Below are 17,925 nucleotides of genomic sequence, written 5' to 3'. Positions count from 1 at the left end.
AAGAACTACTTATTATGCAGAAGAAGGGGAGAGAGGTCATAATTGGAGAAAAAGAAAACGGAGCAGATTGATGGGAGTGTCATCTCTTAGGGAAGTTTAGGGCCAGAAAGATTCCCAAATCCCTGAAACTAAGAAAAAACAAGTTTCTGTAATAATTAATAAAATATTAAACAACACAGCTATACGACATGCGACCCAACCCAAGTTCCATTTTACACTTTAAGCTGCAAGAGCTTGAACTGGGGTCTGGGAGCTATTTCTAAATTTATCAGCTCATTAACTCTCTCCCAAGGATATCCCTTTCTTTCTTTTTGATAACTGCACTATAGCATATTCTGGTGCTCATATAACTGCATCAAAGTATATTCTTGTGGTCATAATCACAAGATCAAATAATCATACATCAACAATAACTGTAAATCAGATGATCAACGCTGCAATCTTGTAAATCCATTTTCAGGCCTCTACTGCTAGCCAAGAAATTACACATCTGCCACTACAGCTAAAGATTCTGCCAATCCAACTCTGAAAAAAAGCAGTTATTACAAGTTAGCAGCAATGGAAGAAACTTAGGCTTAAGGATAGATGACATATATAGAGCAACAGTGGTTCACATCTAGGCAAATGCATCAAGAAATCCATGCTCTAGATATAAGTTCTATGACCATTACAAAACAAATGAATTCTCTTTCCCTCTTCCCCTCTTCCCCTCTCATATCCTTCCAAGCATAACATGACACACGCTTTGATGTACTTTCACTGTAATAACATAAAAAATTTACCCTCACAAACACATAACCACATCTAGGGGTCTAGGGAAGGAAAAGAAGGTAACTCACTCATGCAGGTCCAAAATCAAGGAAAATAAACAGTTCATCTCATCTAAAACTAACAAACATGATTTTGGCAATTCTAAGTTGTAAAAAATTATAAGAAATCGATACCCAAAGACATTTCTCAATGCATTTTTTTCCTCAAATATCGTCCAAAACAAGATATAAGTTACCTGGGATTGCATTCCAAATAGGTAAATTTTGACCATGTTAGCATTCTGATTCAAAGACTAGTCCTAAAAATATATCACCTCAAAATGTAATTACCAAATTTCTTGAATATTCATCACCAACCAACATCAAAGTTATAAGCCAAAGGCCCAAAAGCTCTTGTGCCACCAAGTAAATTAATGGATGGTCCATTGACACTGCATTTCATCTCATTTATAACAAGTAAATGTATTCATCAAATTTCTCAGGCACCTGTTGATGCTAGTCATCAGATTTGATAGAAACAACCTCCATTGAGTAATTCACCTTCTCAACATATAACTCAGATAAAGGACCTCAATGGATATCTGCCACAGGAAAATTACCTTTCCACACCAAAGTAGTCTCCAGATCACTCCAAACTATTTACCATATATAACTACAACACCCAAAATTACCTTAACCAGATCATCAAGTTTCTGAGTTGATTCTCTGCTTCATCTATCTTTTAGGTGTAACAAATAATTCAGCTACCAAAACTAATTTGGATGCAACATTACATATTTAATTCTCATCCTCCCTTGCACCAGATTTTCAAGATTCAGATTTGAGACAACAATTGTATACTTTAAATATGTAGTTCATAAAATGAAAGAAAATGCCATAAGCCCGCAAAAGAATGAAGCTAAGATCCTAATTTGAAGATAGCATATTTCATTCACAACATCTGCACCTACCATGGCTATTTCAATTTTTTTCGTTTTTTGGCGTGTTTAAGGTTAGGGGAATAGGGAGAAAAATCCACCATATAAAAGCTTGAAAACTTACCAACAAGGTCCATGTCCATGTTATACCCAATCAGCATGGAGACACTGTCAGAAATGAGAAACATATCCATTAAAACCGTGTGATCTGCAGCAGCATTTGATAACTGGTTGACTGGGAAACCAACTGCTCTGAACTTGGTGAAGGTCATATCAGGTGGTTAATAACAACTGGGTTGCCTAGCCCTTGTCTCATCATCTCTCATCATCTCTTTAGGATTATTATTATTATTTGTTTCTGAGTCAGAGGACTCTCTATATGCACGAATCTGACAGGATGAGCAGTGTAAAATAGGTTTTAGCACTCCACAAGAGCAGGAACCAAATAAAACATGTAGAGAGATTGCGCTTACCATATCAAACGCTTCTTGTGAAGATCACTCCATAACTGCACATTTTGAACTCAAGATGTCAAATTGCATCTTTGAAGCGTTATTTTGTTGAAAAATACTAATGAGTTGCATAATATGACTAGGTTAACAGCATGGCCCAACATGATCACACATAGAGGAAAGAGAGAGAGAGAGAGAGAGAGAGAGATGAGCACCAAATAAATTAAATGCACTATCAGAATAAAAAAATTACAAGCCTCATATGGACGAAAGGAGACTATTATAATTATTATTTTTGGATACTATGGTTCAAAGTTTGAAAAATCAAGTGTATGATACAAATCGTACCTCCATCTCTAAATCGTTGTTTGACAATAATAAAGCGATACCATACACAAGTTCACAAATGTCTAATAGAAAAAGTCAGATGCTTACAGGTTTTCTTTGGAAGTTTCTTTCTTCAGTTGAAAATCCAGGAATTGTCAGATGCCAATTCTTCTCTGCACAGATTTTCATGCATCAGTTTTTGTAAGAACTTATTTTGCCTCACCTCAAGATAATATAAGCAATGTATCACTGCAACTCTTATGTCGAGTCTATCAATTATTACACAACCTATGCTACTGATATTGATGCATTGGGAAGAGAGAGAGAAAGAAAGAGAGAGAGAGAGAGAGAGAGAGAGCGAGAGAAGGCATCCTAGCATTCATGTCAGGAAAGAACTTGAGGTAGAAAGTATAGCAAATTTCTTATCCAACTCAAGCAATTACTTTAGTGATGCAAATAAGACTAGTTGGACATTGATGATTGGTTTGAGAAAATGTATAGGTGTCTCTACCAGGGTCTCATAGCTCTTTTGGCTTTCACTCACAATATGCATAAAATTTAGCATAAAAAAATTTTCACCTGATAAAATTGCAAAAAGGATGAGAAGGAAAACAAAAATACAATATTGAACCATTTTACAAGATAAAGTTATGAACCAAATGACATTAGTAACAACAATATCTTATGGACCAGAAGTCCTGACAACCAATAGAAAAGTTTTTGATATGCATCTTCTACAATATTATGTTCCTTTTTCTATCTCAACAAAAGAACCTATAACAAATCAGGAAACCAAAAATAAATTTAATTGACTACATAAATGGAGAGTGGACGACAACAAATAGATCATCATATAAAGGCATTACCATTTTTTACAGCAATTAGAGTTCACTCATGATTCACCATGCATATTCCACAGCCACAATTTTTAACACTATTTTTAGATCATGCATAATAAGAATTTCTTCCCTAAACTTGAACCAATAAAATATTTGCTAAAATTAGTGATTATGTGTGTCAGATACTAATAATCTCATGCAAAATATGAAGAATATGCTGATGAAAATCCATATGATGCAGCACAAACCTAAGTGTAGCAATAAATCCTTGGATTCTAAAGTTGAAGATTTTCGGTGCTTGGCCAAACTGCATGTAAATGTAGTCACCTGCACTTTGATGCAAGAAAACAAGTCACTGTATAGAGGGCACAAAGATAAGTTTGACGCAATATTTGCTGCAGTGAGATTTTGAAAAAATAAAAGCATGTCATAAAAAATAAAAGCAAATGTGTGCTACACATGCATGCATGCATGTGCTCACACAGACACGTGTCATGTGTGCACATGTTTGGATACATTTATTTTTTCAGTAGGGGTTCAAGACAACAAACACAGAGAAAGTTAAGTGGGTTTGTAAGCCTCACCGACTCAATAAAATCATCAGCAATCTCCAAAAGAAGATCTTCGACTTCAGGATCTAGCTTTCCCCGTGAATCTACCTAAACACATCCAAAAGATAAACACCACGGCATCTTTATCATTAAAAGAACAAGAAAGTAAGAAAGAGCACGATATAACAGCAAGAAAGTGCGTGTAAAAGAAACTGATCATTAGGCTGGGTGAATTGCTGGGGAGACCTGTGAAACCAAGTCCTGTATCTTTCTCTTCCCAAGCAGTTGATTAGTTGCTTCTGTTCCCTGGCTTGAACTCCCCCCAGGTGTAGTCGTACCAGATGCTGTTGCATCTGGTTGTGATCCCGTCAAGCTAAGAGATTTCTGGCCTGTGGGCCCTTGCATCCTTGGAGATTGCTGTTGCTGCTGCTGATGTAAGGTTAATTGTTGTTGCAATTGTTGCTGTGGTTGCTGCTGTTGTAATAGATGTTGTTGTTGTTGCAACTGCTGTTGCTGCTGCTGTGGCTGCTGCTGCTGATGATGCAGTTGTTGGTGACCCATTGATGACTGATGCTGTACCAGTTGGGATAATTGTTGTGGGTTTAAAGGCATTGAATTCTGGTGCAACTGAGGAGATGAAGCCAATTGCTGCTGCAAAAGAGCCGGTGACTGCCTCTGGTGCTGTTGAAGACGGATTGGTAAGGCAGGACCAGAAATTGCTGGCATTTGCTTCAACCATTGCTGCTGTGACAAAGAGTTCTGCATCATAGCTGGTTGTGCATTCTGAGCCAGACTGGACAGCTGAGGGTTCATAAATGCCAATGATGATTTCCTTGATAGGTTTGGAACCTGTAATTTTAGAGGTGGTTAGTGTCATAATCAATTATGGATGCACAAAAATTGAATGTAAAATAGATTAAAAAAATTGCACAAAAGTTGGCAGCCAGAAAACACATTTATCTATTAATTCAGATTCTAGTAATGATTCCAAAAGTTGACAGTGCAATATATGTTTTCTATGCATATTGAAAGAATGAACAGAATAAAAAACACTTCTTTGTAGCAAAGATGATCACTATATTCTAGCAGAGCCCTATTGCTATGATAAGTAGAAGGTGCTGATCATCAACAACATTCAACATGACAATGCTCAGTGCACCAACCAGATAACATAAGAATGTAAATCAGTTTTTGAAAATTTTACAGATTACATGCTTACTAGAGACATATACAGCATGAGTCACCCTGGACCACTTCTGAAACAAAATCATTAGCCATAACAATTTTTATGTCATCAAAGAAACAGGAATCAACAGCAAAACAAGGATAATGTCATCATTTTAAAATTTCAAAAGCATTCTGCTAAGATCAACCAAAGAATGTGAGGGAATACCCCAAGGTTAATAACCAAATTTCTCGCTTGGTGAAACTTTTAGTTAACCATCATGTAGAACCTTGTAAAAACAATTATATAATTTTAGAGAATGAATACAACAGAACCAGACTATGAAATGGAATTATGTTCAATAAAATTCAATAACGAACACAAAACTGATGTGTATTCAGCATTATAAGATAAGTAAGATTCAAACATCGGAATGGACTCATTTAATGAGGAGTCAACTAATATTAAGAAAAACTTGGTATCAGCCAGATCATACTCTGAAAATATAAAGCAATTCAATAAGAAAAGATGAAATGATATCAATATAAAGATAAAAATTTATGGATATCAAATTTCACCTAATCCATTGACAAGAAGCAGAATGAAGTGATGTTATTGTAAAAATTGATACCTGAGGAGAGGTGAGTGGATGTTGTTGTGCCAGTTGCTGTCTCATTTGTCCAGCATTTATCCGTTGCTGAGCATAACTTAGAGCACCATTAGGCCTTAGTTGTGAGCTCAAATTGAGTGACCCCATCATTCCCATTGCTTGCATTCCCTGCAAAGGCTGCCCCGGAGAATTACCAGGATGGAATTGAGACCCTTGGACTAAACCAGCTTTCTGCTTCAGTTACATCCAAAACCTCACTTGTTTTAGAGAATGTTGTTGTTTTCATCATAAAGCAATAAAACACAATTACTTTTCTAGCTTAGTAACAAATCATAAATGTAGTCACTTTGCACAATAGAAATACCCCAATTTCCAAGTCCAAACGCAAAAATACAACTCATAGCACTAATACATTATTCAATCATTAGTCCCCATGTAAAAGAATTTGTTTACACCTAGCCTAAATACCATACAACAGACTGTCATTACTTGTCTTTCACTATCACTAGCCAACAACTTTAAAGCATCCATACCAAGACTAACTGTTAGAAAAGTACTCTTATCACTTCACATGCAAAACTAACTCCAATTTTTTTCTACTTTGGAGACACATACTCAAAGGAAATATCCATCCTCATATTTAGCAAATTCATACCCAGAAATATTGAACCTAACAAACTTTTCAAAAGCAGGCATTGCAGTAACAGGCCTATATTTTATATCAACAAATCTGTTAAGCAAATCATATCTGATAAATGCATAATTTATTAATTTTACTCCCATCACATTTAGTGTTTCTAGGGTATCTTTATGCCTAATTCAGTTGATTAAAGTATAATTATCTATTAGACATATGTTTAGAGAGTTGTTGAAATAATTGTGTTAAATAAAGAAATTTTTAGCATTTGCATTAATCTAACTCTTTCTGTATTTTTCAGAGTTTTGGTGAAGTTCCAAAGCAGTGTGGAAGGAAGCTTGAAAAGGGCGAAGGATTGAGAAGCGTTGTTGATACAAAGTACACGGGTCGTGTAAGCACAACCACAGGCTCGTGTAACATTCTGCCAGAAGAAATCCAGAGAACCGAGGAAGAAACAAAGTACATGGGCCGTGTAACTTGACCCGTGTAAATCCTGGAGACCCGTGTAACCTTCCGTGCCAATACAAAACATACCCACTCAGCTCCAGTAAGTTACACGACCCTGGGCCGTGTAGTGATACACGGACCGTGTATCCATGGACAATCAGTTTCCTGATTTTGCTCCAGTTGCAGTTTTTGACAGAGAGAAAGACTCTTAAACCTAACTCTAGGCCATTTATTATAAATAGAAGAGACAGCAGCTGACAAAAAGGAGATTCAGCAGCCTCTCGACAGAGGAAGATCAGACTTTCGTTCTCCATTCACATTCTAGATTTCTTCAATTTTTTTCTTTAATTTTCTGTAAGCCATAAACATGAGTGGCTAAGTTTTTAATTTAATTCAAGGGATTCAAGTTCTTTTGCGTGATTTGTGAGACCAGATTTTTAATTTAATTTATGTCTTTTTGAATATCTATTATTTTCTGATTTCATTGTCTTTGATCTATTGAATGATTTGCTAAAAAGGCCTATTAGTTAATTGTTTGATGTGATCAATTGCTAGTTTATCTTCATAATCCGTAATTGTTGTGTAAGATTGAACATGAGTAGCAATTAGGTTTTATTGATTATGATTCCAGTTTTTGATAATAACCTAAGGAAACAATAGGGTAAATTAAATGATTTATGCTTTATAAATTGTTGTTCAGCTTAACTACTTCCTATTTTTAAAGCAATTATTAATTTGATGAGGATTGCTTAATACCAATTCAGTTAATAATTAGAGTCAATAAGAGTGCTGGGCTCGAATTGATGAGTATAGGGAAGTTAGGGGTTTACCTCGCTGTTTGGTAAATCTAAGTTAAGTATTCAATAAGATATAATTGTATTTCTTTTGTCTGTGATCGAATCAATGCATTGGAATGCAAATTACTATGGACTGAAATCTGTTTAATTTGAGAGTTTCATATTTAATTTTAGTTTTTAATTTTTGATTTCTTCTTTGGATTGTGAATTATCCCCCCCCCTCCCCAACCTTTGTTTCTTTTTCTATTACACAAATGCACGGAGTTTAATAATTCAGTTTCTAAGGTTCGATCTGGACTTACCACTTATTGCAGAAAATATTTCATTACTGGTAATTTCAGTTAATTTAATTTCTGGTAATTTAGGTTTTTGAAAAGAAAAAAAAAATGATTACGGTGTTACCATTCATTAAGAATTTTGGTTGAATTAGGAGGGTGGCCCATACCTATTTTGAAGGAAACGACGTTCTGATCAAGACTAATCAATCCGTAGGATTCCTTAGTCCCACCCTTTTGAGGCCAAATTCGATTGTTTTCTAGAGTTTTGAGGCATTTTTCTGTTTTTACTTTGATTTCTTTTTGTTTATGACAAGAACTTCTCAATCTGGTGAGTTGATCTTTGATCCAGAAGTAGAAAAAATAGCTAAACCGTTGAGAAAATTGGCTAAGCAGATCCCGAGTACATCTGAAGGAGTCCAATCTCCAAAGGAGTTAAGTTCAGATTCGGATTTGGATTCAAATTCCGAAAACGAAACCATGGCTGCTAGAACTTTGAAAGAGTTGGCTGCTCCTGATCTAAACCAATAGCCTTTGTGTATTCAATACCCTGCTTTAAATGTTGCTTTTGAGTTGAAATCTGGACTAATCCATTTGTTGTCTAAGTTTCATGGTCTTACAGGTGAGGATCCACACAAGCATTTAAAAGAATTTCATGTTGTGTTTTCCAGCATGAAACCTCAAGGAGTTTCAGAGGATCAAATCAAGCTTCGAGCTTTCCTTTTCTCACTGGAAGACACAGCTAATGATTGGTTGTATTACCTTCCTTCTGGATCTGTCAACTCATGGAATGGGATGAAGCAGATATTTCTGGAGAAGTATTTTCCTGCTTCCCGTGCTGCCAACATAAGAAAAGAAATTTGTGGCATCCGGCAGTACAATGGAGAGAGCTTGTATGAGTATTGGGAACGATTTAAGAAACTGTGTGCAAGCTGTCCCCATCATCAAATAAGTGAGTAGCTTTTGATTCAGTATTTCTATAAGGGACTTCTACCAATGGACTGCAGTATGATAGATGCTGCTAGTGGAGGAGCTTTGGTTGACAAGACACCAGAAGAGGCAAGGAGGCTGATTGCTAACATTGCAGCAAATTCTCAGCAGTTTGGAATGAGAATGGATCACACACCTATGAAGGTTAATGAGGTAAGTACATCTAACCTTGAGAAACAAATTTATGATTTAACTTCTTTGGTGAGGCAGTTGACCGTAGGGAACATGCAAACTGTTAAGGTATGTGGAATTTGTTCAGGTTTGGGTCATGCTACTGACATGCGTCCTGTGTTACAAGAGGATGAATCAATGCAACATGCTAATGCAATAGGACATTATGGACAGCCACAATGCAGGTATGATCCATTTTCTGATACTTATAATCCAGGATGGCGAGATCGTCTCAATTTGAGTTATGGGAATCAACCGGTGCAAAACCGATACCAGCAGCAAAGACCACAAGTAAATCAACCACCTCCACCTCCACCTCCACCTCCCTCAAATCAAGGTATGTCACTTGATGAAATTGTTAAGGCTTTGGCTAACAATACATAACAGTTTCAACAGGGGACCAGAAATAACATTCAAAACATAGAGATGCAGATTGGTCAGTTAGCCTCATCTGTAAGTAAGCTGGAAGCTCAAGGTTCTGGAAAACTTCCATCACAAACAGTCATGAATCCCAGAGAAAATGCGAGTGCTATACTGTTGCGGAGTGGGAAAGAAGTTGATAGCCAGACTCCACATGAGCCAATGAAAAAAAATAAGCAAGGAGCAAAAGAGCCAAAAGAGTCTGAAGTTCCTGAAGTTGAAATAAATACTGAACCTAACTTGAATAAGGTTAATAATTCTGTTCTTCCTCCATTCCCATGCAGGTTGGCTAAGACTAAGAAAGAATAACAAGAGAAAGAAATTTTGGAGACTTTCAGAAAGGTGGAGGTGAATATACCTTTACTTGATGCGATCAAACAAGTTCCCAAGTATGCTAAATTCCTTAAGAAACTATGCACTACAAAGCACAAGTTGAGGAATAATGAAAAGATCAGTGTGGGGGAAAATGTGTCGGCATTAATTCAGCAAAAATTACCCCCTAAGTGTAAGGATCCAGGTTTGTTTTCTATTCCCTGCAGAATAGGTAATTCTAAATTTGAACGTGCAATGGCAGATTTAGGAGCATCTATTAATGTTATATCAAATTCAGTTTTTCAAACTTTAAATTTGGGTCCTTTGAAAGAAATCAGTGTCATTATTCAGTTAGCTGATCGTTCTAATGCTTACCCATTGGAAGTAGTTGAGGATGTGTTGGTGCAGGTTGGAGAATTGATTTTTCCTACAGATTTTTACATTCTGGATATGGAGGATAGTGTTCCCACATCAAAATCAGCTTTGATTTTGTTTGGAAGACCTTTCCCAAAAACTGCCAAGACAATGATGTGGATGATGGTACCTTAACTATGGAGTTTGATGGAGAGACTGTCAAATTTAATATCTTTGATGCCATGAAGTATCCTGCTGATGACCATTCTGTTTTTTCTATTGATGTTGTTGATTCATTTATGCAAGATGTTTTTGAATTAAGCATAGAGGATGAGTTAGAAGTGGTGATTAGTCAAGAAATTCAAGAAATCAGTACCAATCAGCCATTAAGTGTAGAGGTTCAAGATGCAGTAATGGCATTGCAGTCTTTACCTCCTGTTCCAAAAAGGTATGGAGTATCAAATATTGACTTACTTGTATCTCACACAAAATTATTACCTTCTGTGGTGCAGACACCAGTTCTTGAACTCAAGCCTTTACCTGAACATTTGAAGTATGTTTACTTGGGAGCCAATGAGACACTTCCAGTTATCATCTCAAGTAATTTAACAAAGATTCAAGAAGACAGATTGATTAGAGTTCTAAGAATACACAAGGAAGCAATTAGATGGACAATAGCTGACATCAAAGGTATAAGTCCATCAGTGTGCATGCACAGGATTTTATTGGAGGATGAGGCTAAACCAAGTAGAGAAGCTCAAAGGAGATTGAACTCACAAATGATGGAGTTTGTGAAGAAGAAGATTTTAAAGCTACTAGATGCAGGAGTTATTTACCCAATTTCAGACAACAAATAGGTAAGTCCAGTCCAAGTAGTGCTAAAAAAATCAGGAGTCACTGTGGTAGCAAATCAAGATAATGAACTTGTTCTAACAAGGATTTAGAGTGGATGGCAAATGTGCATAGACTACCACAAGCTGAATTCAACAACAAGGAATGACCACTTCTCACTACCATTCATTGATCAGATGCTTGAGCTGTTAGCAGGTAAGTCTTATTTCTGTTTTCTCGATGGCTTTTCTGGATATAATCAAATTGTGATTGCACCGGAGGATCAAGAGAAGACTACCTTCACTTGCCCTTTTGGAACTTTTGCTTTTAGAAGGATGCCCTTCGGGCTTTGTAATGCACCTGCCACATTTCAGAGATGCATGATGAGCATATTTTCGGATTACATTGATACTTGCATTGAGGTGTTCATAGATGATTTTACTGTGTATGGTGATTCATTTGATGCATGTTTACATCATTTAACTTCTGTTCTTGAGAGATGCATTGAGAAAAATCTTGTTTTGAATTATGAGAAGTGTCATTTTATGGTGGAACAGGGGATTGTTTTGGGTCATGTTGTCTCTAATAGGGGTATTGAGGTGGATAAATCTAAAATTGATTTAATTGTGAACTTACCCTACCCCACAACTGTGAGGGAAGTACGCTCTTTCTTGGTCATGCAGGTTTCTATCGCAGGTTCATTAAGGATTTCTCTAAGATAACATTGCCTTTGTCTAGACTCTGGCAAAAAGATGTTCCTTTTAAGTTCAGTGAAGAGTGCAAGGAGGCTTTTGACAAATTGAAATCTGCATTGACATCACCCCCTATTATCCAGGCTCCTGATTGGACTATACGGTTTGAAATTATGTGTGACGCGAGTAATTATGCAGTGGGAGCAATTTTAGGACAGCGTGTTGGGAAGCTCTTTCATGTCATTTATTATGCATCCAGAACACTCAATTCAGCTTAGCGCAATTATTCTATGACCGAAAAAGAGTTTTTGGCTATAGCTTTTGCTGTAAATAAATTTCGGTCATATTTGCTTGGTTTTAAAATAATTATCTTCTCTGATCATGCAGCGTTGAAATATCTCTTAGCAAAGAAGGAAGCAAAACCAAGGTTGATTAGATGGATCCTTCTGCAGCAAGAATTTGATCTTCAAATCAAGAATAAGAAAGGAGCTGAGAACCTGGTAGCAGATCATTTAGTGACACAAGAAGATCCACTTCCTTTGCAAGAACTTTTTCCTGATGAGCAATTATTTAAATTGCAAGGTACGATCCCTTAGTATGCTGATTTGGTGAATTATTTGATTACTAAGGTTGTGCCTTTTGATTTGAGTAGAGCTAAGAAAGAGAAATTGAAAAGTGAGGCTAAGTATTATGTGTGGGATGACCCGTATTTGTGAAAATTTTGTTCCGATCAAATTATTAGGAGATGTGTTCCTGATAATGAGATTCAATCTATTATTGCTTTTTGTCATGCCTATGCATATGGAGGTCATTTTGGACCCAAGAGAACAGGTAGAAAAATATTAGATTGTGATTTTTACTAGCCCACTATATTTCGTGATTCATATTTGATTTGCAAAAATTGTGAATAATGTCAAAGAACAGGAAGTTTAACCCGTAGGAATGAGATGATTCATAATCCAATACTTGTTTGTGAGATTTTTGATGTGTGGGGTATTGATTGTATGGGTCCATTTCCTTCTTCTTTTGGCTTTGTTTATATATTACTTGCTGCTGATTATGTTTCGAAATGGGTGGAAGCCAAAGCTAGCAGCACTGATGATTCTAAAACTGTCGTAGGTTTTATCAAGTCAAACATTTTTAGCAGGTTTGGAGTTCTTAGAGCTTTAATCAGTGACCAGGACACACATTTTTGTGATAGAACTGTTGAGGCATTGTTGAGGAGATATGGTGTTTTCCATAGAGTATCTACAGCTTATCATCCTCAAACAAGTGGGCAAGCAGAGGTGTCTAACAGCTTAGATTGGACCCTTTGTTGTTACAAATGTGTTTTCTTATGGTGCAGTTGAAATTCAAAGTTTAGTAACTAATAAGGTGTTCAAAGTCAACGGTCATAGACTCAAGCCATTTTATGAAGGGTTTCAGGAGCATATAGTGGAGGAGCTCAAATTGAGTAACCCCATTTATGAGGATTAAGGAACTTTGCCATGTCGAGCTAACGACGATAAACAAATGTGCTTCTTGGGAGGCAACCCATGGGTGGCTTATTAGCCACAATCAGATTTGTTTTCTTTCCTTTATCTTATTTTATTTTCTAGCATATTTTTTCCTTTTCTTTTGCATTTGGGCTTTACATTGAGGACAATGTAAGTTTTAAGTGTAGAAGAGGAGAAATTTGTTGCTGCAATCTTTTTGAATATTAAAAAAAAATTAAAAATAAATAAATAAATAAATTTGTTCTTATAAGCTTGATTCATGATTCTATATTAACTCCCGGAGAGAAGTGCTTTGTCCTTGAAATGACTTTTCTATTTTAGATTGAATTTTTGAAATTTTAGGCAAGGTAATAGTAACTTTAATGATGGATTTTCCCTCTTCTCCACACCATAGAGCAACTTTATGGAACTTTAATTGTATGAGTTTAATTGATTTCAAGCCTTTTGTTTTGTGTTGAAAAATTATTGATATATTGGTATTGTGTTGATGGAATTTATTATGATGGTTATTACCTTACTTGCCTCTTCTTTTAAACTTTTAATCTTTTGTTAGAGATTGTTGTGATAGGGTGAAGTTTAGGAACTTATAAGTGGAGTTGATTGAGAGTTTAAGTCATGTTTGAGGACAAGCATGGAATAAGTGTGAGGGAATTTGATAAGTACATAATTTATTAATTTTACTCCCATAACATTTAGTGTTTTCGGGATATCTTTATGCCTAATTCAGTTGATTAAAATATAATTATCTATTAGGCATATGTTTAGAGAGTTGTTGAAATAATTGTGTTAAATGGAGAAATTTTTAGCATTTGCATTAATCTGACTCTTTCTGTATTTTTCAGGGTTTTGGTGAAGTTCCAGAGCATATAAGTGTGGAAGGAAGCTTGAAAATGGCGAATAATTGAGAAGCGTTGTTGATACAAAGTACACGAGTCGTGTAAGCACAATCACAAACCCGTGTAACATTCTGCCAGAAGAAATCCAGAGAATCGAGGAAGAAACAAAGTACACGGGTCATGTAACTTGACCCATGTAAATCCTGGAGATCCGTGTAACCTTTTGTGCCAATACAAAACATACCCACTCAGCTTCAGTAAGTTACACGGCCCAATACAAAACATAACCACTCAGCTCCAGTAAGTTACACGGCCCTGAGCCTTGTAGTGATACACGGGCTGTATATCCGTCGACAATCAGTTTCCTGATTTTGCTCCAGTTGCAGTTTTTGACAGAGATAAAGACTCTTAAACCTAACCTTAGGCCATTTATTATAAATAGAAGAGGCAACAGCCGACAAAAAGGAGATTCAGCAGCCTCTCGACAGAGGAGGATCAAACTTTCGTTCTCCATTCACATTCTAGATTTCTTCAATTTTCTTCTTTAATTTTCTGTAAGCCATGAACATGAATGATTAAGTTTTTAATTCAGTTCAAGGGATTCAAGGTCTTTTGCGTGATTTGTGAGACCAGATTCTTAATTTAATTTATGTCTTTTTGAATATATATTATTTTTTGATTTCATTGTCTTTGATCTATTGAATGATTTGCTAAAAAGGCATATTAGTTAATTGTTTGATGTGATCAATTGCTAGTTCATCTTTATAATCTGTAATTGTTGTGTAAAATTGAACATGAGTAGCAATTAGGTTTTATTGATTATGATCCCAGTTTTCGATAATAACATAAAGAAACAATAAGGTGAATTAAATGATTTATACTTCATAAATTGTTGTTCAAGTTAACTACTTCCTATTCTTAAAGTAATTATTAATTTGATGAGGACTGCTTAATACCAATTCAATTAATAATTAAAGTCAACAAGAGTGCTGGGTTCGAATTGATGAGTATAGGGAAGTTAGGGGTTTACCTCACTGTTTGGTAAATCTATATTAAGTATTCAATAAGATATAATTGTATTTCTTTTGTCTATGATCGAATCAATGAAATGCAAATTACTTTGGACTGATGTCTGTTTAATTTAAGAGTTTCATATTTAATTTTAGTTCTTAATTTTTGATTTCTTCTTTGTATTGTAAATTAGCCCCCAACCTTTGTTTCTTTTTCCATTACACAAGTGCACAAAATTTTGTAATTCAGTCTATAGCGTTACCACTTATTGCAGAAAATATTTTATTAATGTTTAATTTAATTTCTGGTGGAATGATAACCATCAATATCCCATAAAAACATCCGCTGAACAAACAAGAGCATATATCAATCATTAATGAAAAACTGACAACTTCAAAGATTACAAAAGCTTCACTTCAAGAACCCATAAAACTAATTCAAAAATTCAGATTAAATTTTAACACAAAAACAAGTTTACACTTTGTTTAGTAGCAAACAAAAATAAATTCATTTAATTTGCAATTGAATTCTAATAGGCACAATCTAGGACTCAAAAGAGTAACACAATTCATACCGAGGCCAACAAATTCAACTGAGCTGCAGCTGCTGCTGCTGCCACTGCCCCTGCTCCATTCAGCATAGGCAGATGCCCGCTCTGGCCAAGAAGTGTAGACCGCGAAAAGTTGGCACCACCCATCTGTTGATTCTGCGAATTCTGCTGTAAATTCTGTTGAATTGAACCCGACCCACCAAAATTCACTTGCCCATATAGTCCCTGTTGCTGCTGCTGCCTCAAGACACCACTGTATTGATTCTGCTGCTGTTGCTGTTGGTTAATTTGGCTTAAACGAGAAATAGAAGGAGATCTTTGAAGAGATTGTGGAATTTGATAGTTGGACGTGGCTGTGACATTCTGTTGCTGCAATTGCTGCTGCAGCTGCACAACAGGTTGCTGTTGTTGTTGAGAGGAAAGAGAAGGCGATGAGATTTGTGGATCAACAGATGGAGATGCAATTTTTGGATTTTGAGGTAAATTCGACATGCTGGATGTTGGTGTTTGTGCTTGTGGTTGTGGTGGTGTTAGAGCTAAGGTGTTGGAGTTCGAATTTGTTAACGTCGTGGGCTGTGGTTGTGATTGTGGTTGCGGCTGAGAAGGAGGTGGTGGTGGTGATGGGTCCATCGGATTCGGAGAAGGGATGGGTAGAGGGGAAGAAGCTGCAGTTTCTGCCATTATAAGAAGGAATTTTGGTTTTGTGCAAGGGAGGGGGGGGGGGGGGGGGGGGTGTTGGGTTGGTGTGTTGTGGCGTTAATCCATTGTTGTTTGGGTTTTGCTCATCAGAAGTTGCAGCCAAATTTTCAAATTTTCTTTTCATTAACAGAAATGACCCTTTTTTTTTATTTTTTTGTCGAAAAGATGACCCGTTTAAGCGTAGGGGTGGGGAGAGATCCTGGCCGTACACGAAAGGGTCTACGATCTGGAGTCCCTCGTGTTATGGTGGGGTTGGGTCACGACGAATACAAAAAGTCAAACACACGTGGCCTGTTGAGGTTGGACAAAATATGTCTACATATAATAGTGAAGTGCGATGCCAATATTCGCATACTCAGTCACTTTTATGAATTTAAAAAAAAATATATATATATATATATATATTTTTAAATTCCTTTTATTTATCTATATTTTCATTGAATAAATTAAAATATTTTTTAAATTTAAAAATTAATTATTTCATTATATTATAAAATACTGAAATTTTATTGTAAATTACAAAAATTTTATTTTCTAATTTTTAATATTTAAAATTTTAATATATAAAATATACTTAATAAAATATTTAATTAAATTAATTTAATAAATTTAATACTATAATTTATATTATATTTAATTAATGCATAGTATTTTCAAGCCTTAAATTTTTAAGATAAAAATTTAATTTAGTTGAGTTAAGTAGTATATTATTTTCAATAAACTTTGTTTATACTCTGTTCTTTTAATCATTAAATTAGAATTTATCAGTTCATTTAAGGATAATTATTAATAAAGTAAATTTTATTATGTAAAAATTAAAGTTACGGTAGAAATTTTCATATATTTAACTTATGAAATATTTAATTAATTAATTTATAAATAATGCAGTCTATCAAAAAATAAAATAAATAATTATCATATATTTTAAACTATTTACATTCCATGTATATATTATATAATTATTAAACTGACAAAATATATTTTTGGAGCAAAATAATTTTTATTAAAATATTCTATACATACGTAATTTAATCAAATTATAGCAATCCTTGCGTTATATTTTAGATACCTCCTTTTCATTAGATATCCTCTTTAATATTTAGCATTTTAAATATATAAAATATAAGCTAATTTAATAAATTTAATATATATTTCATATCATATTTAATTAATAAAATAATTAATTAATTAATTTATAAATATCACAATCTAAAAAAATAAATAATTGTTACATGCATACATCATATAATTATTAAACTGGGATAATACACCTGTTAAGTAAAATATTTCTTATCAAAATATAATACATATACATAATTCAATCAAATTATTTCATTTTCTTGTGTTATATTTTAGGCACATCCTTACCATATAAAATCCTGTTTAATATTAATTTTAAATTAATAATATATTTAATTAAAGAAATATTTGATATATTCTTTATAAAATATATAAATTATAAATTGATAAGCCATGCAGGATTTCAGTTACAGTATTCATTGCGGTAATTTTCATAACCCTATTACTAACATTACACACGTATTACATTATATATATATATATATATATAATTAATTATTTATATCATGTGATATTTTTATAGAATTTAAAAATTATTACACAATAAGATAATAAATTCAAAGGCAAAGGCCTTGTGCTGGGCACACAAAAACTTGGACACTACCCCCTCAAAGTCATAACGCTTGCTGCGAGCTTTGGAAACTCCAACACCAGCCTTAAGTTTCTCAAGGTCTCATGGACATTAGCTAGAGCAGG

General features: G+C 34.8%; 1 protein-coding gene and 1 non-coding gene across 4 annotated transcripts; both read right to left on the bottom strand.

The window, feature by feature from the left end:
* Positions 1-129: 129 nt before the first annotated feature.
* Positions 130-16,186, bottom strand: LOC110666848 (transcription initiation factor TFIID subunit 12b). 3 transcript variants are annotated; one of them, XR_009149583.1, is made up of 9 exons: positions 15,475-16,185; positions 5,653-5,865; positions 4,103-4,705; positions 3,890-3,964; positions 3,554-3,632; positions 2,575-2,639; positions 2,161-2,195; positions 1,812-2,076; positions 130-525 (listed from the first exon to the last, which is right to left on the bottom strand). XR_009149583.1 is itself a non-coding variant. In XM_058149117.1 (9 exons), the coding sequence occupies exons 1-9, from the start codon at positions 16,129-16,131 to the stop codon at positions 503-505; spliced, it is 1,794 nt and encodes a 597-aa protein (XP_058005100.1). In that variant the 5' UTR covers positions 16,132-16,186; the 3' UTR covers positions 130-502. The 3 variants fall into 3 exon arrangements, 2 of the variants coding, with proteins under 2 accessions (XP_058005100.1, XP_021683179.2); XM_058149117.1 differs by having other exon boundaries at positions 1,812-1,855; positions 15,475-16,186; XM_021827487.2 differs by having other exon boundaries at positions 1,812-1,855; positions 5,653-5,862; positions 15,475-16,184.
* On the bottom strand, positions 8,631-8,737 carry LOC131181125 (small nucleolar RNA R71). Its single transcript, XR_009149753.1, has one exon. It is a non-coding gene; the product is annotated as a small nucleolar RNA R71 (small nucleolar RNA).
* Positions 16,187-17,925: the final 1,739 nt, after the last annotated feature.

This window comes from Hevea brasiliensis, chromosome 6, assembly GCF_030052815.1.
Source record: "Hevea brasiliensis isolate MT/VB/25A 57/8 chromosome 6, ASM3005281v1, whole genome shotgun sequence".
Taxonomy (NCBI): domain Eukaryota; kingdom Viridiplantae; phylum Streptophyta; class Magnoliopsida; order Malpighiales; family Euphorbiaceae; genus Hevea; species Hevea brasiliensis.
Note: the sequence above shows the minus strand (reverse complement) of the source record. Positions and strands in the feature narration are given on the sequence as shown.

What these genes read in the sequence shown, in the direction of transcription:
- LOC110666848 (XM_058149117.1), bottom strand. Translation starts at nt 16,131, where the DNA reads ATGGCAGAAACTGCAGCTTCTTCCCCTCTACCCATCCCTTCTCCGAAT. An exon ending in AGTTGAATTTGTTGGCCTCG is followed by an intron (nt 5,866 to 15,474) that starts GTATGAATTGTG and finishes ATGTAACTGAAG; the next exon opens with CAGAAAGCTGGTTTAGTCCA. An exon ending in GAAACTTCCAAAGAAAACCT is followed by an intron (nt 2,196 to 2,574) that starts GTAAGCATCTGA and finishes CAAAATGTGCAG; the next exon opens with TTATGGAGTGATCTTCACAA.